At 58.5% G+C, this 17,567-nt stretch overlaps 1 protein-coding gene and 1 pseudogene across 1 annotated transcript in view; both read right to left on the reverse strand.

The window, feature by feature from the left end:
• Positions 1-264: 264 nt before the first annotated feature.
• On the reverse strand, positions 265-2,241 carry LOC103243202 (uncharacterized; annotated as a pseudogene).
• The window catches only part of CDH4 (cadherin 4), a 681,695-nt gene continuing 664,392 nt past the window's right edge, over positions 265-17,567 (reverse strand). The window contains exons 10-16 of the mRNA XM_073005461.1: positions 16,235-16,488; positions 15,473-15,615; positions 10,714-10,947; positions 9,285-9,518; positions 6,025-6,164; positions 4,979-5,143; positions 265-4,267 (exon numbers count right to left, since the gene is read on the reverse strand). Of these exons, the coding sequence (XP_072861562.1) occupies positions 4,061-4,267; positions 4,979-5,143; positions 6,025-6,164; positions 9,285-9,518; positions 10,714-10,947; positions 15,473-15,615; positions 16,235-16,488 (1,377 nt within the window). The 3' untranslated portion in view covers positions 265-4,060. The remainder of the gene's footprint in view (positions 4,268-4,978; positions 5,144-6,024; positions 6,165-9,284; positions 9,519-10,713; positions 10,948-15,472; positions 15,616-16,234; positions 16,489-17,567) is intronic.

Consider the following 17,567-nt stretch of genomic DNA (forward strand, 5'->3'; position numbering starts at 1 on the left):
CTTCATGGATACCTTCTAAACCCTTTAAAATATTGAGATAGATGGCATGTGGCCCCACAGGTGTGAGGAGCGGGCCTGCCTTTGTGCTTCATTTTCCCGCAGCCTAGGACAGCGCCTCGAGCTGCACAGGTGTTCAAGGAGTGTGTTCAGCATGGATGGATCTCATGGTGGCCACCACCTCCCCCGTGTGCACCCACCTGCCGTCCCGGAGCACCATCTGTTTCTCGAATGCTTGGAAGAAAATTAAGCCAGGGCGAGGCCGACTACGAAAAAGGGGGACTTTATTCAGTCTCTGGAGCAGCGCGCCCCGCCTGCCCGCGCACAGCCGCTCCCGCAAGGGTCCACCCGGCCCCGCCTGCCCGCGCACAGCCGCTCCACAAGAGTCCACTCAGTTCGGGACCAAGACTGTGTGGCACTAGAAACACACTGAAAACATCAACTCGCTTCCCTTTTTTTTTTCCTTTTTTTTTTTTTTTTTTGGTACAAAATGATACAAACAACGATACAAAATAGTTGTGCTGTTGACGATTACAAAAAAAGGTGGAACGTTTGTCTAACCTCGCGATGCTCAGATTTGCAGGTGTGAGTACATCATACTTCAGTATCTTTCCCCAAAACAACTGTGGTCATGCGGGCTGCTGCACATTTTGTCCATTTTCAAAAAGAAACATGCAAAAAAAAAAAAAAATCAGAATGAAAAAAGGAGAGAAAAGAAAAGTAAAACACGTTCCAATTGTACAGAGAGGCGGTCTCCCGCTGGGCCTGTTGCGAGGTGCCGTCCCTCCTACGGACCCACGGCGCTGTGAGCTGGGTCACGTGTGTCTGGGAGATTTTGTGTTGATTCTTTTGGTGTTATTCCTTTGAGCACTGACAGAAACTGAGACTTCCCCTCGCCCAGCTTTTTGCTTTGGAGAGAACAGAATTCTCATCTCAGTGGACTGTGTGTGTCAGCTGGTGCTCACGCTAGGGAAACTGAGGCATCTCTGAGAGCCTGATAGTTGGACATTGCTCTGACACGTTGGTGGCGGGAGGCCTAGCATTTTGGATGTGCTGAAAGACACTAGAAAGAGAAACCTGCTGGGCCAGAAACGGGGGCTGCCCAGGCCCTGAAGAGCACTGTGGTCCTGGGCTGGGGGCTGCCTGCTGACCAAGGCCAGTCGTTCCTGCCACTCCCACCTGCAGCCCAGGTTTCTCCTGTTTGCAGAACAAAAATTCCCTAAAGGAACCAATCCATGCCCTCGCACCCGGCCAGCATTGGCCTCCCAGCTTCCAGCAGGGGTCCCCTGGTTATAGACAGTTGTATCTACAAGCTAAGGAAGAGAGACGTTCGACACTGATTGTATGCTTAGCTAATGCTAACTCAAGTTCAGAGGTGGAGCTGGGAAGCTGCGGGAACCCCATCTTTCTCTGGCCCCCAGGGGCTCACCGGGGTGGGGGGTAAAGGGGAGGCTGTCCAGCTGTCTGGAAGCAGGGATGGGCACGGGAAGCCCTGCGAACGTCCTTCCAGCTGGCACTGCAGCTTCAGCCTGCGTGATTTGGGCAAAATGAACGGGGGACTTGGCAGTGACAAGAGGCTGTGGGAGAGGAGGGGAGCTGGTGGGAGGCGGCACCAACATCGCCCAGCCCTCCTGGGTAGCACGGCGGTGCTGGCGGGACTGGGGTCTCCTGGTGCTGGGTCCTGGGAACGCCAGCCCAGGGTTCAGGGAACCCAAGGAGGCCTCAAAATTTCAGAGAAAGGAGTTCATGCTGCCCTGGCTCCCAGGTCATAGTCACACTTAGAACAATCCACACACACTCCTCAGGACTGGAGGCCAGACTTCCCCAAACAGCAGAGACTTCCAGTCCTTCCACTAGCTGCCCAGCCGTCCCTCCAATGGCCATGCCCCACACACTCAGGAGCATTCTTGTTTGCATAGCACAGCTCAGAACTGGGGGACCCCGGTGCAGCCCAGCCGGCTGCCCCTTGACCTCTGTTGGTCCATCTCCTGGACTGGCTGGCTGCAGAGGGGGGCACCCAGCACGTGGCACAGTGAACTCCGCCCTCCCTGGGCAGCCATGGGAGGGTCGGAACGGACAGAGCTGGAGACTGGGACCCCAGCTCGACTCTGAAGGCTGCGCAAGGGTGGCTGTGAGTTTGGTTTGGGTAAGGACCCTGATGTCCAACGGGAATGTGCTGTGAGCCTGGCACAGATGTGTGCACTCAAGGCCAAAGCTGTTCAGAAAAGGTGTGACCTTAGCCATGGGGAAGAGCCATAGGCTGAGGGGGTCCCGGGTCCCCGGTGGAGCGCATGCTGCCCCCACAGGCACCCCGAGACACTCTCTGACCCCAGTGGCAGGTGCAGGGCGGGGCTCCGGGAGGGCTCCCGGTCCTTCCCCAGTGCTGGCACCGCTCTACCTGACACCAGGTCCTGCCCGGGACCCCTGGCACCTCACCTCCTTCCTTGGGAAGCCAGTTGTCACTGGCCTGGGAGAGACAGAAAGCTGACAAGCACGAGGCTTCCCCACATGGGGCCTGCCTCCTGCCCCAGCCCGAGGCACCCAGACACATGCCAGAGGGAGAATGTACCCTCCGAGTTTTCTCATGCAGTGAACACAGGCAGCCGAGCGCTATCCCAGGGGTCCCCGGACACAGCCCCTCTGACTGTCTTGCAGGACTGATTCCTTCCCGTTTGGCTTGAGTCAATCCACCCTGGAGAGAGCAGTGCCAGCCTCGAGGACAGCAGCAAGGCCGGACCCGCCGCTGCCTGCCCCCAACGTGGGCCCATAGGAGAGGGGAGGCACCGTCTGCAGTGTGCAGAGGCATCTGTGCGACAGGTAGACACACCAAGACGGGGCCTCCTGCCACCCACACAGGCCCACGAGCATCTGGCAGGTATCAGAAGCACACAGGCTGGGGACGGGGAGGCTGCGCAGGCTGCTGGGTGTGGTTCTGGTCACCACACCCTCTCCCCCTGCCAGGGAGGGTCCGCGGTTCCTGCCATCTGCACAGCCCCCTGGATGGTTGGAGCTGTCAAGCGTGTCCTGGGGTTTGAATCGATGCATGTTGCGGGGCCTTTGATGGCGCCCCAGGCGGTCTGGTCACCAGGTTGGAGGGCTGGAGCCAGCCTGGTGACCAGACCGCTGGCTGGTTTGGAAAACTCACTCTTCTGGACCAAAGGCAGAGGGGATCTGGTGGCACTCGGGGTGACAGGTGGCCCTGACAGAGGCCTGGGTTGACTGGGGGTGGAGCCCTGGGGGCAGCCAGGGGCAGAGATGGGGAACACCCAGGATGACCCCTGTTCCTCTCCAGCCCCCGGCCTGAGCTCCTCACAGCATCCAGGAGAGGGTGGGAAGCAGCCACAAGGCGGGGGGTAGTCTGAGCCACACTGGCCCCAGGGCTTTCTGCTGCTGGGGCTGAAGGCTAAGCCTCCCGGTTTGCCTCGAATCCCAAGAGACCCAAGAGACGCCCCGTGCCCCCCACCGGCCAAATGTGTACAGCAAAGGCTGCTGGGATTTGAATCCCACTCTGTTTTCAAACAAGTCACCCACTTTCTTTTTCTTAATAAAAGACCAAAATAAAAAAGAAAGAAAGAAAGAAAGAAAGACACAGTCTCCCCCATTTCTGAATGATGCCTTCAGAGCTGGGACTAGCTGGGGTCAGAGGCCGCTCGGGACAGGAAGGTGGGGACGGTCTGTCAGCTTTAGTCACTCCTGAGTTTGAGGGAATCTGATACATGTACCAAAAGGCACTTTCTTTTTTTTTTTCTTTTTTTCTTTTCTTTTCTTTTTTCTTTTTTTGTTTTTTTAAAAACAGTGCTTCTGTTCTAGGAAATTCAAGTGAAGACAGAGTGCCTCTTGCTGTCCTTCAGTGCCAGCCGGCGCGGTGCTGGGCAGCGGCCGTGTGCAGGGCGCCGTGGGGTGGGTGCTCATGCTAGACAGCTCAACGTGGGGGTGGGGGGGCCTTCTAACAGCACTAAGGACACGGCCGCAGGGAGAGTCGGGAAGACCGACCGCCTCCGCTCAGTCCTGCTCCTCCGGCGTCCGAGTGTGGCTCTCACTTCAGTGCGAAGACGCGAGGTCATCAATCCTCTTCACCGCCTCCGTACATGTCCGCCAGCTTCTTGAATCTGGGCCCCCAGTCGTTGAGGTAATCGTAGTCTTGGTCCCCGGAACTGGATGAGTTCAGGGAGCTGACGGAGCCTGCGGTGGAGCCGCTCCCCTCGTAGTCGAAGACCAGCAGGGAGTCATAGGGGGGTGCCGTGGGGTCGTTGTCGGCAGCGCGGAGTCCCTGGAGGTCACAGACACAGGGTTAGAGTGCAGGGCGCACTGTCTCAGCCCCGGGATCTGATGGAACGGAAAGCGGGGCCCAGAAGAAGAGGTGGGGAGGTAGGATGTTGCATACAGTAGGTGTCCAATAAGTGCTCTCTGCATTTAACTGAAGGGCATTTCTGCATAGGAAGGAAAGGGCATTTGTGAAGATGGAGCGTGGGAGTGTTGGAGGGGCAAACTCAAATCCAGCAGCGGCCTGTGGGCAGGGGAGATGGAGGGTTGGGTAGGGCCTGTGGCTGGAGTTCAGCTCCTCCCAACCCAAGGGCAGGTGAGGGGGGTGTGGGGAGGGGGAGGAAGGTGGGGGGGAGGTGGGGGTGTGGGTGAGGGTGAGGGGGTGTGGGGGAGGGTGAGGGGTGTAGGGGAGGGTGAGGGGGTTTTGGGGGAGGGTGAGGGGGGTGTGGAGGAGGCTGAACACCGCCCTGCGTGTTGATCCTTCGCCTGGCTCAGAGGTAGGAATCCTCGTCCTTGGAAAGAGGGCTGGCTGGGGGAGGTGATTTGCCCAGGCCACCCAGCTGGAGGGGCAGGGCTGGGCCTGGAACCCGGGTCTGAGCCGCCTCCTCCCCACGGCGGCTACCAGCACTGTGGAGATGGCTGCTGTTTGTGTGCTACTAGAATTTTAGTTTTAGAGGAGACACCTTGCCCGGGACCCCCACTGCTGAGGGGCACACACCTCGTTGATGAAGTCACCGATGTCGCCTGGGTGTGGCACCATGGGCCTGACTGGGTACTGGGGCTCGGCGCCCACCGGCCGCTCATCCACGCGACGCACGCCAGGGGCTTTGCTTGGCACGTGCCCCATGGCTTCCGGCTGCTGCAGCTGGCTGAGGTCATAGTCCTGGAGGAGGGAGCCGGGAGGAGTCAGGGGCACCACAAGAATCCGCCGAGCCCCTCTTCCGCCCTGCATCCTGTTCTGTGACCTGGGCCACAGATGCACCCGCTGCCCGCTGCCCTGTGGCCTGGTCTCCAAGCATCCCACAGAACCATGCTGTTCCCTGCTGTGCCCCTCCACAATGCCCCACTTCCTCGCCCTTCACCCCAAGCCCTTGAGCAGGGATGGGGGCTGTGCCTGGCTGTGTTCCATGGCCTGGGGCTCTCCCCGAGTGACCCCACCACCACGCTGCTCACTGACCATGTGCCCCGCGTGCTCAGGTGGCCAGGAGCTGGGTCTCCGAAAGGCACGTTCCTCACACTCGTTATGGTCGTGTTGTGGGTGGGGAGGGGTCTGAACTTTAGATGGGTTTAAGGACTTGCCCCGATTCCGTGAAAGGCCAAGGGCAGACCCAGATTCCAACCAGCAGCTCTCATAGTCTACCCTCCCGGGCCACTGCCCCTGGTCACTCGACAGACCCCGCACACAGCAGCAATCAGGTGAGTGGGCATCGGTATCCTTGGCCAACCCAGAGCCCCCTCCCCTCCAGGGCATGGGGCAGCACTGGGCTGGGGCCGGCAGTGGGAGGGAGGAAGGCGAGAGGATGGGAGGGGTCCCAGGATCCCCTGTGGGGGATGCAGGTGCAGTGTGCACAGCTCAGCCCAGGCTAGACATGCAAACGTGGGCAGGGCAGTCGGACTAGGAAACTGCTCCCCTGCCTGGCGCCCTCACTGGTGAAAAAGGTTGAAATGTCTTACTGTTAAAACCCGAGGGCAAGCCCTGCTGAGACACTGGTGCACGCGAGAGCTGGCCTCCTGTGGGGAGGCAGAGGCGGGCCATGGTCTCACCTGGTCCTCCTCGCCGCCACCTTCCTCGTCATACTTAAGGATGTTGTCGCGGACGTCGTCCTCGGGGTCAATGAGCAGCTGCTTCGTGTGGCGCTCCTTCTCCCGCCGCTTCATCCACATGACAAAGAGCAGGACCATGGCTGGGGGGGAGGGCCGCCCGTGAGCAGGGTGTGTGGGTGTGCCGCATGTGTGTACACGCATGCCTGTTTGCCATGTGTCTGTGTGGGCATGTGCATGCAGGTGGCACCCAAGCATGACTCTGTGCCCGTGTTGCTTGCACACGCACATGTGTCTCTGCACATGCAGGCCTGGGTGTGCAGGGACACAGGTCTGTGCACATGTGCTGCCGACGTGCGTGTGCATTTGTGGATGTAGATGTGTCATGCATGTCTGTGTAACCATGCATACATGTATCCACAGGAATATGTCTATATGAAGCCTTGCACATGCGTGTGCCTGTGCGAGCATGTAGATCTGTGTATGTGTGTGCTCGTGTGTTTGTGTGTGTATGTGCACACAGAAGTCTGCACGGGTCTGTGTGTGCATGTCTGTGCATGTCTTCATGTGTACTTCGTGTGTCTGTGTATGCTCATGGGGTGTGAGTGCAAGCATGTGTTCATGTGCATAGTGCATGTGTGCCCACGTGTCTCTGCATGTGTGCCCACGTTATGTGTACATGCCTGTGTGTGTGTGCATGAGTTTCCAAGGCAGAGCCGCACTGGCTCAGGCCCTCTACCCAGCTCACTGCCTGGGCACTGGGCTACATTTTGAGACACTGATTTACATACTCGCCCTCCTCTTGCACTCCCCTTTTGAGGAGGCAGCCAGCCCAGGGCGCCCCTCACCGCCTGGGGGCAGGAGGACATGGGGGGCTGAGGGGTGCACCCCCAAGTCTTTCTGAGTCCCTCTTCTGAGCAGCAGGAGGGGAGATAGCTTTGGCAAAGGAGGTGGAAGTGAGGTTTTAGGCACACAGTGTCTTGGCAGGAATCACTGAGGGAGGGAGATGGACTCCCCCATATTGAAAGAGGCTCTGCCCTGGGAGGGGGCAGGGGAGGAGAGGGGCCCAGAGAGGGGATCCAGGGATCCTGCTTCCTGAGGGCCCTTGGGGCGGGGTCAATCCAGGGCTTTGCTGGACAGAAGGGCAGCCCCACCCAGCACCAAGGGGTCACTCAGAGGGGCTCTTTCCACCACCCAGAGGAGTTGGGAGACAGGCTTAGAAGTTCAGGTGCATGTGGAAAATGAAGAGAGGTAAAGCCCCCTTGTGGGGTGGATGGAGGGGACCCTCTCCCCCAAGCTGAACTGGCCTCCCCCTGCCTTCCGAGGTCCGTGTCCAGGCCTGGCTCCCCTAAACAGCCTTGCTCACTCTGGACCCCTGGCTGCCTCTGCTGCAGGAAAAAGCTGGCGCACCCATCTGCAAGCCTGGCAATGCACTGGGCATGGGCTCCAGGAGCAGGTCACGCAGTCCACGCCCCCAGTAAATGTCTGCACAAACCACTCCACTGCATCCTCCTGAAGCCTCCCATCACCTCCCACGTCACAGATGTAACAGCTGAGTCCCAGAAGTCACAGATGTGCTCTTATGTACTGCAGAGGGCGAGCCCGGAGGCGGGAGGGGTGGCGACACCCCAGTCAGAAGGGCTGTTTTTTGTCAACCCGATTAACTAGCTGTGGCTGCCTGAGTGCCGTGAGGAGGATTCTGAAGCTGAGCGGAGGCTCGGGAGGAGCTCTGTGGGTACTGGTGGCATCCCTCCTGCCTGTGCAGGGTGAGGTGACAGCTGGAGGATACTTCCTGACCTGGCCCAGATCGTGGAGAGGGAAGGGCAGGCAGAGGGAGGAACCACCTGCTGCAGGTGCGGCTTGGTGAGAACCTGGAACCTGGAGCCTGCTCTAGTCTTGGCTCAGGGGAAGCTTCGAAGGGGTCAGCTCCACTCTCATAGCTGGCACCCCAGGCTCATCCAGGCAGACAAGATGAGTGAGGGTTGAGAGAAGGAGTGTGGAGTAGGGGAGGCCACTCCGGGTGCCCCCATTCACCCTACCAGGGCTGAGGTGCCCACGAATGGACAGAAGCCGGGCAGCAGGCGGATCTGCTGCTGACCCTGGCCCCGGCCCCACTGTGGCTGCCCTCCACTGCGAGTGGCCCAGGTCTCCCGCCCCGGCCAGGTACCCGGCTGAATCAGGCCTCATTGCCCTGCCCACAGAGGGCCCTCTGGCTGGGCCTGGCCCCTGTGTCTTCAGAGCAGGGGACATCGGTGAGGACGCCCCCACCTTTGCTACGGAGACTCCTCCCAACCTCTGTGGGGCTCTTTCCACTCCTGATCATACAAAGGAGCCCATGACACTGAACGGCTTTCAAAACAAGCCTCAGAATTAAAAACCGGCTTTTCGAGGGGTGATAGGTCTGGAAATGGGGAAAAAAGCAGAGTCCTCATAACTCAGATGTCCTTTGGACAGGGCTCACGTTGGTCCCTGGGGTCTTAAGTCAGCCACAGGCCAGGTCTGCAGGAGGAGCCTGGCACCTGCTTCAGCCTGTTCTGGACGTGGTGGGGGACCCTCTGGTTTGGGTGTGAATTGGGGAGGTGGTGACCGAACCCTTCCCCGCCCTGCCTCCCACTGGAATCCCTGGGCTATCACAGACCAGGGCGACTGTCCATGAGGGATGATGGGAAGAGGGACCTCTGGGGTCATTTTCAAGCACCTCCCCTGGCACCCCCCCAGCCCTCAGGCCTGCTGGGGAACCCATGTGGTTCTGGGAAACTCAGGAAACTACTAGAGCATATGCTCTGGGCAGAGCCAATGAGAACACTCCATTCCTTGGCTGGCGATTGGCTCCAAGGTGTGCATGTGACCCAAACCCGTCCAATCAGAGAGTGTCCTGGGACTTTGGATGGGGATGCTAACAGGCAGGGCTGACCTTCCCTCTGCTAAGTCCACCTGGGAGCTGCCCATAGGCATCACAGGTTCTGGAGGGCAACAGCTTCAGGATACAGGGGCTCTGGGAGGCAGAGTGGAGCCATGGAAAGGGGCCAGGCCATGGGAGATGCCTGGGCCAGCCTGCACCTCCAGACTGGAGAGTAATGGGAGGCTCCAATTTCCCATTGTCATATGGACCAGTTCAGCTGCGTTTCTGAAGGGCTCCTGACAGATAAGGCTGAGAGATGCGGGCTGAGGGTGAAACCCAGGCCCTACTCTGCCCACCATCCCTGGGACAGGGCACTCATATCTGCAATGCCCCCACCCACCCTGTGCTCAGCCACACTCACTCAGCAGGATGAGGATGCAGATGAGGATGGCCACGATGGCGCCGGTGCCCAGACCAGCCGCTGCCACTGCACCAATGGTGGTGCAGTCCCCGTTGTCGTCACATGGACACACCTTGACTTTGATGATGGATGTGTTGGACAGGGGAGGGTTTCCAGAGTCTGTGACGATGATGGGGACGTCATACATCCCGGCCTCTAGGTACAGGATGCGCAAGCTGAGTTGGGCATAGTCACCTGGTGCAAAGGAACAGTAAACATTCAGCCAGAGCCTGGCCCTCCCTTCCAAGCAAGACATCCAGAGGAAAAGACTAAGTCCAATGGCATGGAAATCTGAAATATCTGTCTGGTTACCACACATACATACACCTGTGCTACATCATTAAGTTAAAAGACATTGGAGGTTGGGTGTGGTGGCTCACGCCTGTAATCTCAGCACTTTGGGAGGCTGAGGTGGGCAGATCACTTGAGGTCAGGAGTTCATGACCAGCCTGGTCAACATGGCAAAACCCCGTCTCTAGTAAAAAATACAAAAATTAGCCTGGCGTGTGGTACGAGCCTGTGATCTCAGCTACTTGGGAGGCTGAGGTGGGAGAATTGCTTGAACCTGGGAGGTGGAGGTTGCAGAACTGAGGTTGTGCCACTACACTCCTGCCTGGGCAACAGAGTGAGTCTCTGTCTCAAAAAAAAAAAAAAAAAAAAAGACATTGGAGACACAACCAAAAAGCAATTGCAACATGTAGGATGAAGAAATAATTTCCTGAATATATAAAGAGTTTTACCAAATAAATAAAAAGAAACTCCCCAAAGAAAACATAAGCAAAGTCATTGAGCAGACAATTCACGGAAGAACAAAAATGGCCAATAAATATCTTTAAAAAATTTCCACTGGTAGTCAAGATATACAAATGGAAATAATGACTTTGGCCCAAAGGGGCAGAATACAATATTATTTTAAAACAATAACGTTCAGTGTTGGTAGGGTTTGACAAAACAGGCACTCTCCTGATGGAAGTAGACATGTCTAGAGCACATTTTCACCGTACTGCCAGAACTTGAGAATTTGATATCCTTTTATACCACAAATCCACATCCAAGGAAGTATTCTAAGGAAACGTATCGGTCAGGGTCCAGTCAATTGATAACTGGCACAGGAAGTTGTCATGGATGTACATGGGCAGAGCTGCAAGGATATTCACGGCTGGGCTCATTAAAGCAGCAAGAAATTGGGAATGACTTGGTGGCCTCCTCAGGGCCAGGTGAAGAAGGCTGAGCAGCTGAAGCGTGGCCAGTGTCCCCAGCCTTGGCAGGACAGTCCTGCTGGAGGGCCGTCGCCCAACTCTGGTGTTCACTGTTCCAAGGCCAGCTGGGTCTCCCACGGGCCTGCACCCCAGGCTGGTCTGACCCTCCCCATGGCCTAAGGCGGGCTCACCGTTTAGGCGGGTGATGGTCCAGTTCTTCCGCACAGCTGCCGGGACAAAGGGCAGCTCGAAGACGTAGGGGCCAATGTTGGGGTCGACGTCGGCGTCAGCCGCTGTGATGTTGATGGCGTTCAGGTTGGGCTTCTCGCAGATCTGCGCCTCCTTGGGCAGCAGCTCAGGGGCATTGTCGTTGATGTCAATGAGATAGATCTGGAGGGTTCCGGTGCCGCTGGCTGGGGGTATCCCTGTAGAACAGACACAGTTCACCACGCGGACCACTCCTGGTACTCCATGACCAACCCACAGCTCCACACAGGACACGCACACAAACAACCACACGCAACATACACAGGGACACATCTACAGCCCCCCAGCCGGACACGGCTGGCCACCCCCCAACACAGCTGCACAGGGACTGACCCATAGCCCAGCCATGGCTCCTGACACCCTGCCACACGCCATGGGCAGCCAACCACTGCATATGACATCTCAACAGACACCGCAGAGCACACGGCCACACCCACACCCACAGCTGCAGACACGCACACAGCCACTGCATACAGCATCTCAACAGACATTCCAGAGCACACGGCCACACTCACACCCACAGCTGCACACACACCCACAGTCACGGTGTACGGCACCTCAACAGACATCCCAGAGCACACAGGCACACCTACACCCGCAGCTGCACACACACACACAGCCACGGTGTACGGCACCTCAACAGACATCCCAGAGCACACAGGCACACCTACACCCGCAGCTGCACACACACACACAGCCACGGTGTACGGCACCTCAACAGACATCCCAGAGCACACAGGCACACCTACACCCGCAGCTGCACACACACACACAGCCACGGTGTACGGCACCTCAACAGACATCCCAGAGCACACAGGCACACCTACACCCGCAGCTGCACACACACACACAGCCACGGTGTACGGCACCTCAACAGACACCGCAGAGCACACGGCCACACTCACACCCACAGCTGCACACACACACACAGCCACGGTGTACGGCACCTCAACAGACACCGCAGAGCACACGGCCACACTCACACCCACAGCTGCACACACACCCACAGTCACGGTGTACGGCACCTCAACAGACATCCCAGAGCACACAGGCACACCTACACCCGCAGCTGCAGACACGCACACAGCCACGGTGTACGGCACCTCAACAGACATCCCAGAGCACACAGGCACACCTACACCCGCAGCTGCAGACACGCACACAGCCACGGTGTACGGCACCTCAACAGACATCCCAGAGCACACGGCCACACTCACACCCACAGCTGCACACACACACACAGCCACGGTGTACGGCACCTCAACAGACATCCCAGAGCACACAGGCACACAGCGGGGTGCGGCATTTGCGTGGAGCCCTCGTCACACGCCCTCCACCAATGCACAGTTAAACTCAGAGCCACTGAGGTCACAGCCACGCACTGCGGATTCACTCCCGCGGGGGAGCCAGGGAGGGGTTCTGAGGGTGCTGGGCTCTGCACTGGCCCCTGAGGGCTGGGACCCACCCACCACATCTTGCCCTCGTCTGGGACTTAGGGCAAAACCTTTCCTTGCCTCCTGGAGTTTTGCTGGCCCCACCCAGCAGAGCCCCAGGGTGCTGGAAGCCCTGAGCCCGTGATCGCGTGGAAGAACTGCTGCCTTTGGAAGTGTCTGTGAGAAAGGCAGGTGCGGCCGCTCCCGATGAGCTTTGATGGAAGCTCCGTCCTGGCCCGGCAGGAAGTCTCCTTGGAGGACCCGATGACATCTGGCCTCAGCATGGAGGGAGGTGCTCTGCTGAGCCCCCAGAGCTCCTCAGGGGCCATCCCTGCCCCTGGGGCCTTCACGTGCTCAGCCCCTGCCTCAGCCCAGGCCAGCAGTGCTGATGGATGCAGGCCAGGTGGCCGGAATCTGGGGACAGAGATGCCCTGTCTGCTCTTCAGCCTTGGAGGCGGCGGCAGCAGCGGCAGGTTCTGACTGTGGCTTTGCCCCTGATGGCAGCTCCTGACCTGACATTAACAACCACGTGTCTTGACTGAGGCAGGCGAAGCATGTAAAAATATATCCCACAGGATGTCTCTTGAATCTTCTGGAAGCTGCATCAAAACACATTTAAGGGGACGCAGGGCGGCGCTACCTTTGAAAACTGCTTTGAGATGTCGCTGAGGGCACAGCCTGTGATCGGAGAAGCACAGACAGGTTCTCTGTTAACTGAAGGGCTCCTACTCCGGCCTGCACACCCAGGCTCACTCACATGGCATCTGCCACATGCGATGGATGCTTCGTCCAGCTACGGCCTCACAATCTCTTTTTATTTCTTTCTTCTTTTCTTTTTGACAGAGTCTCACTCTATTGCCCAGGCTGGAGTTCAATGGCGCCATCTTGGCTCACTGCAACCTCCGCCTCCCAGGTTCAAGTGATTCTCCTGCCTCAGCCTCCCGAATAGCTGAGATTACAGGCATGCATTACCACGCCTGGCTAATTTTTGTATTTTCTTAGTAGAGATGGGGTATCACCACGTTGGCCAGGCTGGTCTTGAACTCCTGACCTCATGATCCACCTGCCTTGGCCTCTCAAAGTGCTAGGATTACAGGTGTGCGCCACTGGGCCCAGCCCAGGCTCACAATCACTTTCTAATTTAACCTCAGGGCTTGAGCTGCCGCAGGAGGGCCGTCAAGGGGAGACGCTTCCCCTGACCAGGGCCCTGGGCTCACAGGTAGCTGCACAGCTACATGGCCCTGGCTCTGTGGATCCCGGCGGGGGAGGCAGCGATGGCTGGGGAGGCTGGCAGGGAGGTGACCACGTCCTGTTTACACCTGCTATGGGACGAGCGTGACGTCTGACGTTGCGCAGTGACGACCCTTGCCCACAAGGCTTCATGCACAGCCGTTCCAAGAGCCCACCAGGCATGGCCCTGCCTTGGGGCCTTTGCGCACACCGTTTCCCGACTCTGGGACTCTCCTCTGCCACCCCACCTTCCCCTGCTTGCTCCTCTGGTTCAACAGCTCTTGGTCCCAAGGTCAGCTCCTCAGGGCGGAGCCCCTGGTCACTGCCTCCCAGCCACTGGTGTTTTCTCCCAGCTCTTCTTGTTGCCTGAATCATCTGTGTGACTGGTTTCTCTCCGGTCTCCCTGGGGCAGACACTGCTGAGTCATCCCCAATATCCATTTTCTGCTTCCTTTTAATAAAATAATCAGAGTCCTACATTTTGTCTGGGATCATCACTGTCCACCTAGAAGACCGCATTTCCCAGCATCCCTTGCAGCTAGGGGTGGCGGCATCAGTAAGTTCTGGGCTTTGTGAGCTGTGGGTGGAGGACTTGCATGGGGCTTTCTGAAAGTCCTTAGTAGAGCAGGTGTGTGCCTGTGCCCTCCCACAAGGCCTTCTGTTTGCTAGAACATGGCTGCGATGGCTGGAGCTCCAGCAGCCATTCTGGACCATGCCATGGCACAGTCGGAGCCCCAGGTCTGGGATCTGCCCCTGGGTTGCCTGCCTCCAGGCTTCTTGGACGTGAGAGAAAAAAAGCCTCAATCATGCTGCAGTTTCCTCCATTGGTATTCACTGACCTGGGTTCCAGCCGACACACTCGGGCTGTCAGCCACGCCAGGGCTGGGCGTCGCTGTGTGCTGCTCACCGATGAGCAGCTGCAGGCATTCGGCCGGTACTCAGCAAACAGCAGGCCGGGCAGTCATCACGGCCACAGCAAACAGGAGCCCATGCTGCCCTGAGTCAGGCCCTTCCTCAGTGCTCTGATGACTCAGACTCGTTTGATTCTCAGGGGTACTAAGACTCCCACAACTTGGCAGAGGAGGAAACTGAGGCACAGAGCGGTCAGGTCTTTTCCCACTGGTAAGCGGTGGTACTGGACTGATCCTCGGTTTTAGAATCTCTGCTCCCACCCACCCTGCCTCCATGCCTGAGAGCATGTGACCCGTGGGGGGCTCGGCCAGCTCGCGGGTTTACTGCTGGTCCAGGAAGGGGTGGCCACTCCTTGAGATGCCAGCCCATGTCCCTCAGAAAGCCCCGCGTGCTCTCAAACCTTCTTCCTGCTGCCTCTGCACAGCCTATCCTTGTCCTCCCATCCAGGCTCCTGAGGTCATCTGCCGTGCCACCTGTTCCGGGACCTTGCCGCTGCCCTCTGGACTCCCAGGGTCCTGGAGGGTCTCATGCTTCCTGTTGTGACTGAGGGCCACAGGGGTCTGCGCTGTGGGTGGTCAGAGCCACGAGGGTGGCACCCCAGGGGCTGCTGACCAGTAGGGCTGGGCCTTCCCCACAGGACGGGGTTTGTGGCAAGGGCAGCCGGCTAAAAGCATTTGAAAACTGTGGACCTGGTTCCAATGCCTCAGTTTACAGGCAGCAAAACTGAGATGCAGTTCAGGTTGCAGAGTGCAGCAAGGACAAGTCTGGGATGACCAGTGCCCTGATGCCCCTGGAGCCTGTGGGTGAGTGATGTTGGGGGAATGGACGGGGCACACCTTCGAGCAAGCAAGTGAATGCTGGGGAGGGGGCGGAATCAATGACTGACACGGGAATGGGTGGAGGTGGAGCATGGCCTGGGGGCCCTGAGATGATGCAACCCTGATCACCGCTATCACCGCTGTCTGTGCAGACGTCCCCTCAGCCCCTCCGGGTGACCCTCTGGATGCCTGCTGCCCTCTCGGGGCCTGGCCAGTGCCCTCCCTCGCCCACAGAACTAGGACGTGGGAAGGCCACCGAGACAGCTGCCTCCTGGCGGGGGGGGGGCACACCATTGTCAGCTGCCAGGAAGGTGGCCTCGTAGACGTTGTTTTTGGTGTAGAGGGACTCGCGGTCCAGCACTGCTGCTGTGGTGATCTGGCCGTTGGTGGTGTTGATGTGCAGCCAGTTCGCCGGGTCCGACAGCTTTGAGTATCTGTGGAGACCACAAGTGCGGGGGGAGGTAAGGCTGGGGTGGGCGGGGCCACCCGGGATCCCAGGTCTCTGTGGCCCCGGTCAGGCAGCTGCACTGGCCACACCTCCAGGGCCTGGGCCTGGGCCAGTGTCTCCGTCTCCTTGGAGACCCCCAGGCCTTGTCCTCCTCTAGGGCTTCCCCTCCACCTCACAGGACAGGCCTGTGGCCTACGGGCACCGAGCTCATCCAATAGTGGGTGGCCTCAACTCAGAAGGACCCAGTGGGCAGATGCCCTCATCGTCCCCATTGAACGGACAAGGACACTGAGGAACAGAAAGGGCAGGAGGTTGCTGAGTCTCACGGCTATGAGAGTGCAGCCAGGATCGGGGCCGGCCTGCATCTGGACGGTGCTGAATGTGCAAGCGCCGGTCACAACACTCATGATTGGTCAGGGGCTGCATCTGGCTATCCGGGACTAAGGGCTGCTGCTCCCTCCTGGAGGGTGCCTCAGGTTGGGGATGCCCCTGACCACCCATCTGGGGGAATTCTGGGCTGTGGGTTTCATGGGGGTATTTCTGGACCCTTCTGTGTGGAACCCGGGAAGCCGCAGGCAGGGACGAGGCGTGTCCTGTGGACCTACCTCACAGCCTGCTGCATGAACCGGTCAGGGTCCACAGCCGAAAACGTGGTCAGCACGGTGCCAGGGGGCACGCCCTCCTCCAGGCGGATCAGCTTGTGGTTTGAGGGGAAGTAGGGAGCCTCATTGATGTCCATGACAGAGATGGTCACCCCTGCCGTGGACTGGAAGGACATCTGGATCCCGCTGGCCAGGGGCGCCTGGTTGGACACCATCACCGTGAGCATGAAGGCTCTGTTGAGCTCGTAGTCGACTGCCTGGAACAACAGATCGGGGCTGGGAGTGACCTGGCGCAGCTTCCGGGGGGGCGGGCATGGGGGGACACGTGGGAAGGTTGGTGTCCAGCCCTCCCTGAACCATGTCCAGCTCTTCTCTGCCCTGCTTTTTAGCCTGGAGGCCCCAAAAGGTCGCATCTCCCAGGCACCCTTATCTTCTGGTTCCTGCTGGGTTTCCTGATGGGAGGAGAGAGGAAGGGGGTCTAGGCCTCCCAGCCCCTGTCCAATGCTGTGCTAAGGCAGAAGCTGGGCTCCTCCTGGGGGACTCCAGTCCCTCTTCCTGGCCTGGTAACCCCGTCCCTACCTTCCTCCTTTGAGCCTAGTGTGGGGAAGGCTCCTGATGTTGTTGGCCGGGGGGCCTCACCAGGTGCAGGGGGTCAAATGGCGGCCCCCAAAAGACATGTCCACCTGGGACCTGTGAATGGGCCCTTATTTGGAAATAGGGTCTTTGTACATGTAAGTTAAAGACAGAGGCCCTCATAAGAGACAGGCAGGGCTGGGTGTGGTCATGTATGCCTATGATCCCAGGGCTTTGGGATGCTAAGGTGTGAGGATCGCTTGAGCCCAGCAGTTTGAGGCTGTGGTGCACTGTGATCGCACCATTGCACTCTAGCCTGGGTGACAGAGCGAGGCTCTCCAAAATTTCAAAACAGAGAGAAAGGGAGAGGGATATTTGAGACACACAAGTGCAGGGAGGAGCCATGTGGCAACGGAGGTGCAGTCTGGAGTGAGGCAGCTACAGGCCAAGAAACAGGAGGGAGGCAGGCAGCGGGTTCTCCTCTAGAACCTCCCAAGCGAGACCGTTCCTACCGGCACCTCGAATTTATGTCTCTGACTCCCAGAGCTGGGCCAGAAGACAGTTCTATTGTTGTAACCCACCTGGTTTGTGGTAATTTGTTACCGCAGCCCCAGACACCACCATGCCAGGTCTGCAGCTCCCATCACTGCTGCATTTGGCCCCTGCATCCACACAATTCTGTGGTGCCCTTCTGGTGCACCAGGACCCAGGCTGATAAACGCTAGAGCTGCAGTTCTGCAGTGATGCTGTATTACCAGAAAAG

Source organism: Chlorocebus sabaeus, chromosome 2, assembly GCF_047675955.1.
Source record: "Chlorocebus sabaeus isolate Y175 chromosome 2, mChlSab1.0.hap1, whole genome shotgun sequence".
NCBI lineage: Eukaryota > Metazoa > Chordata > Mammalia > Primates > Cercopithecidae > Chlorocebus > Chlorocebus sabaeus.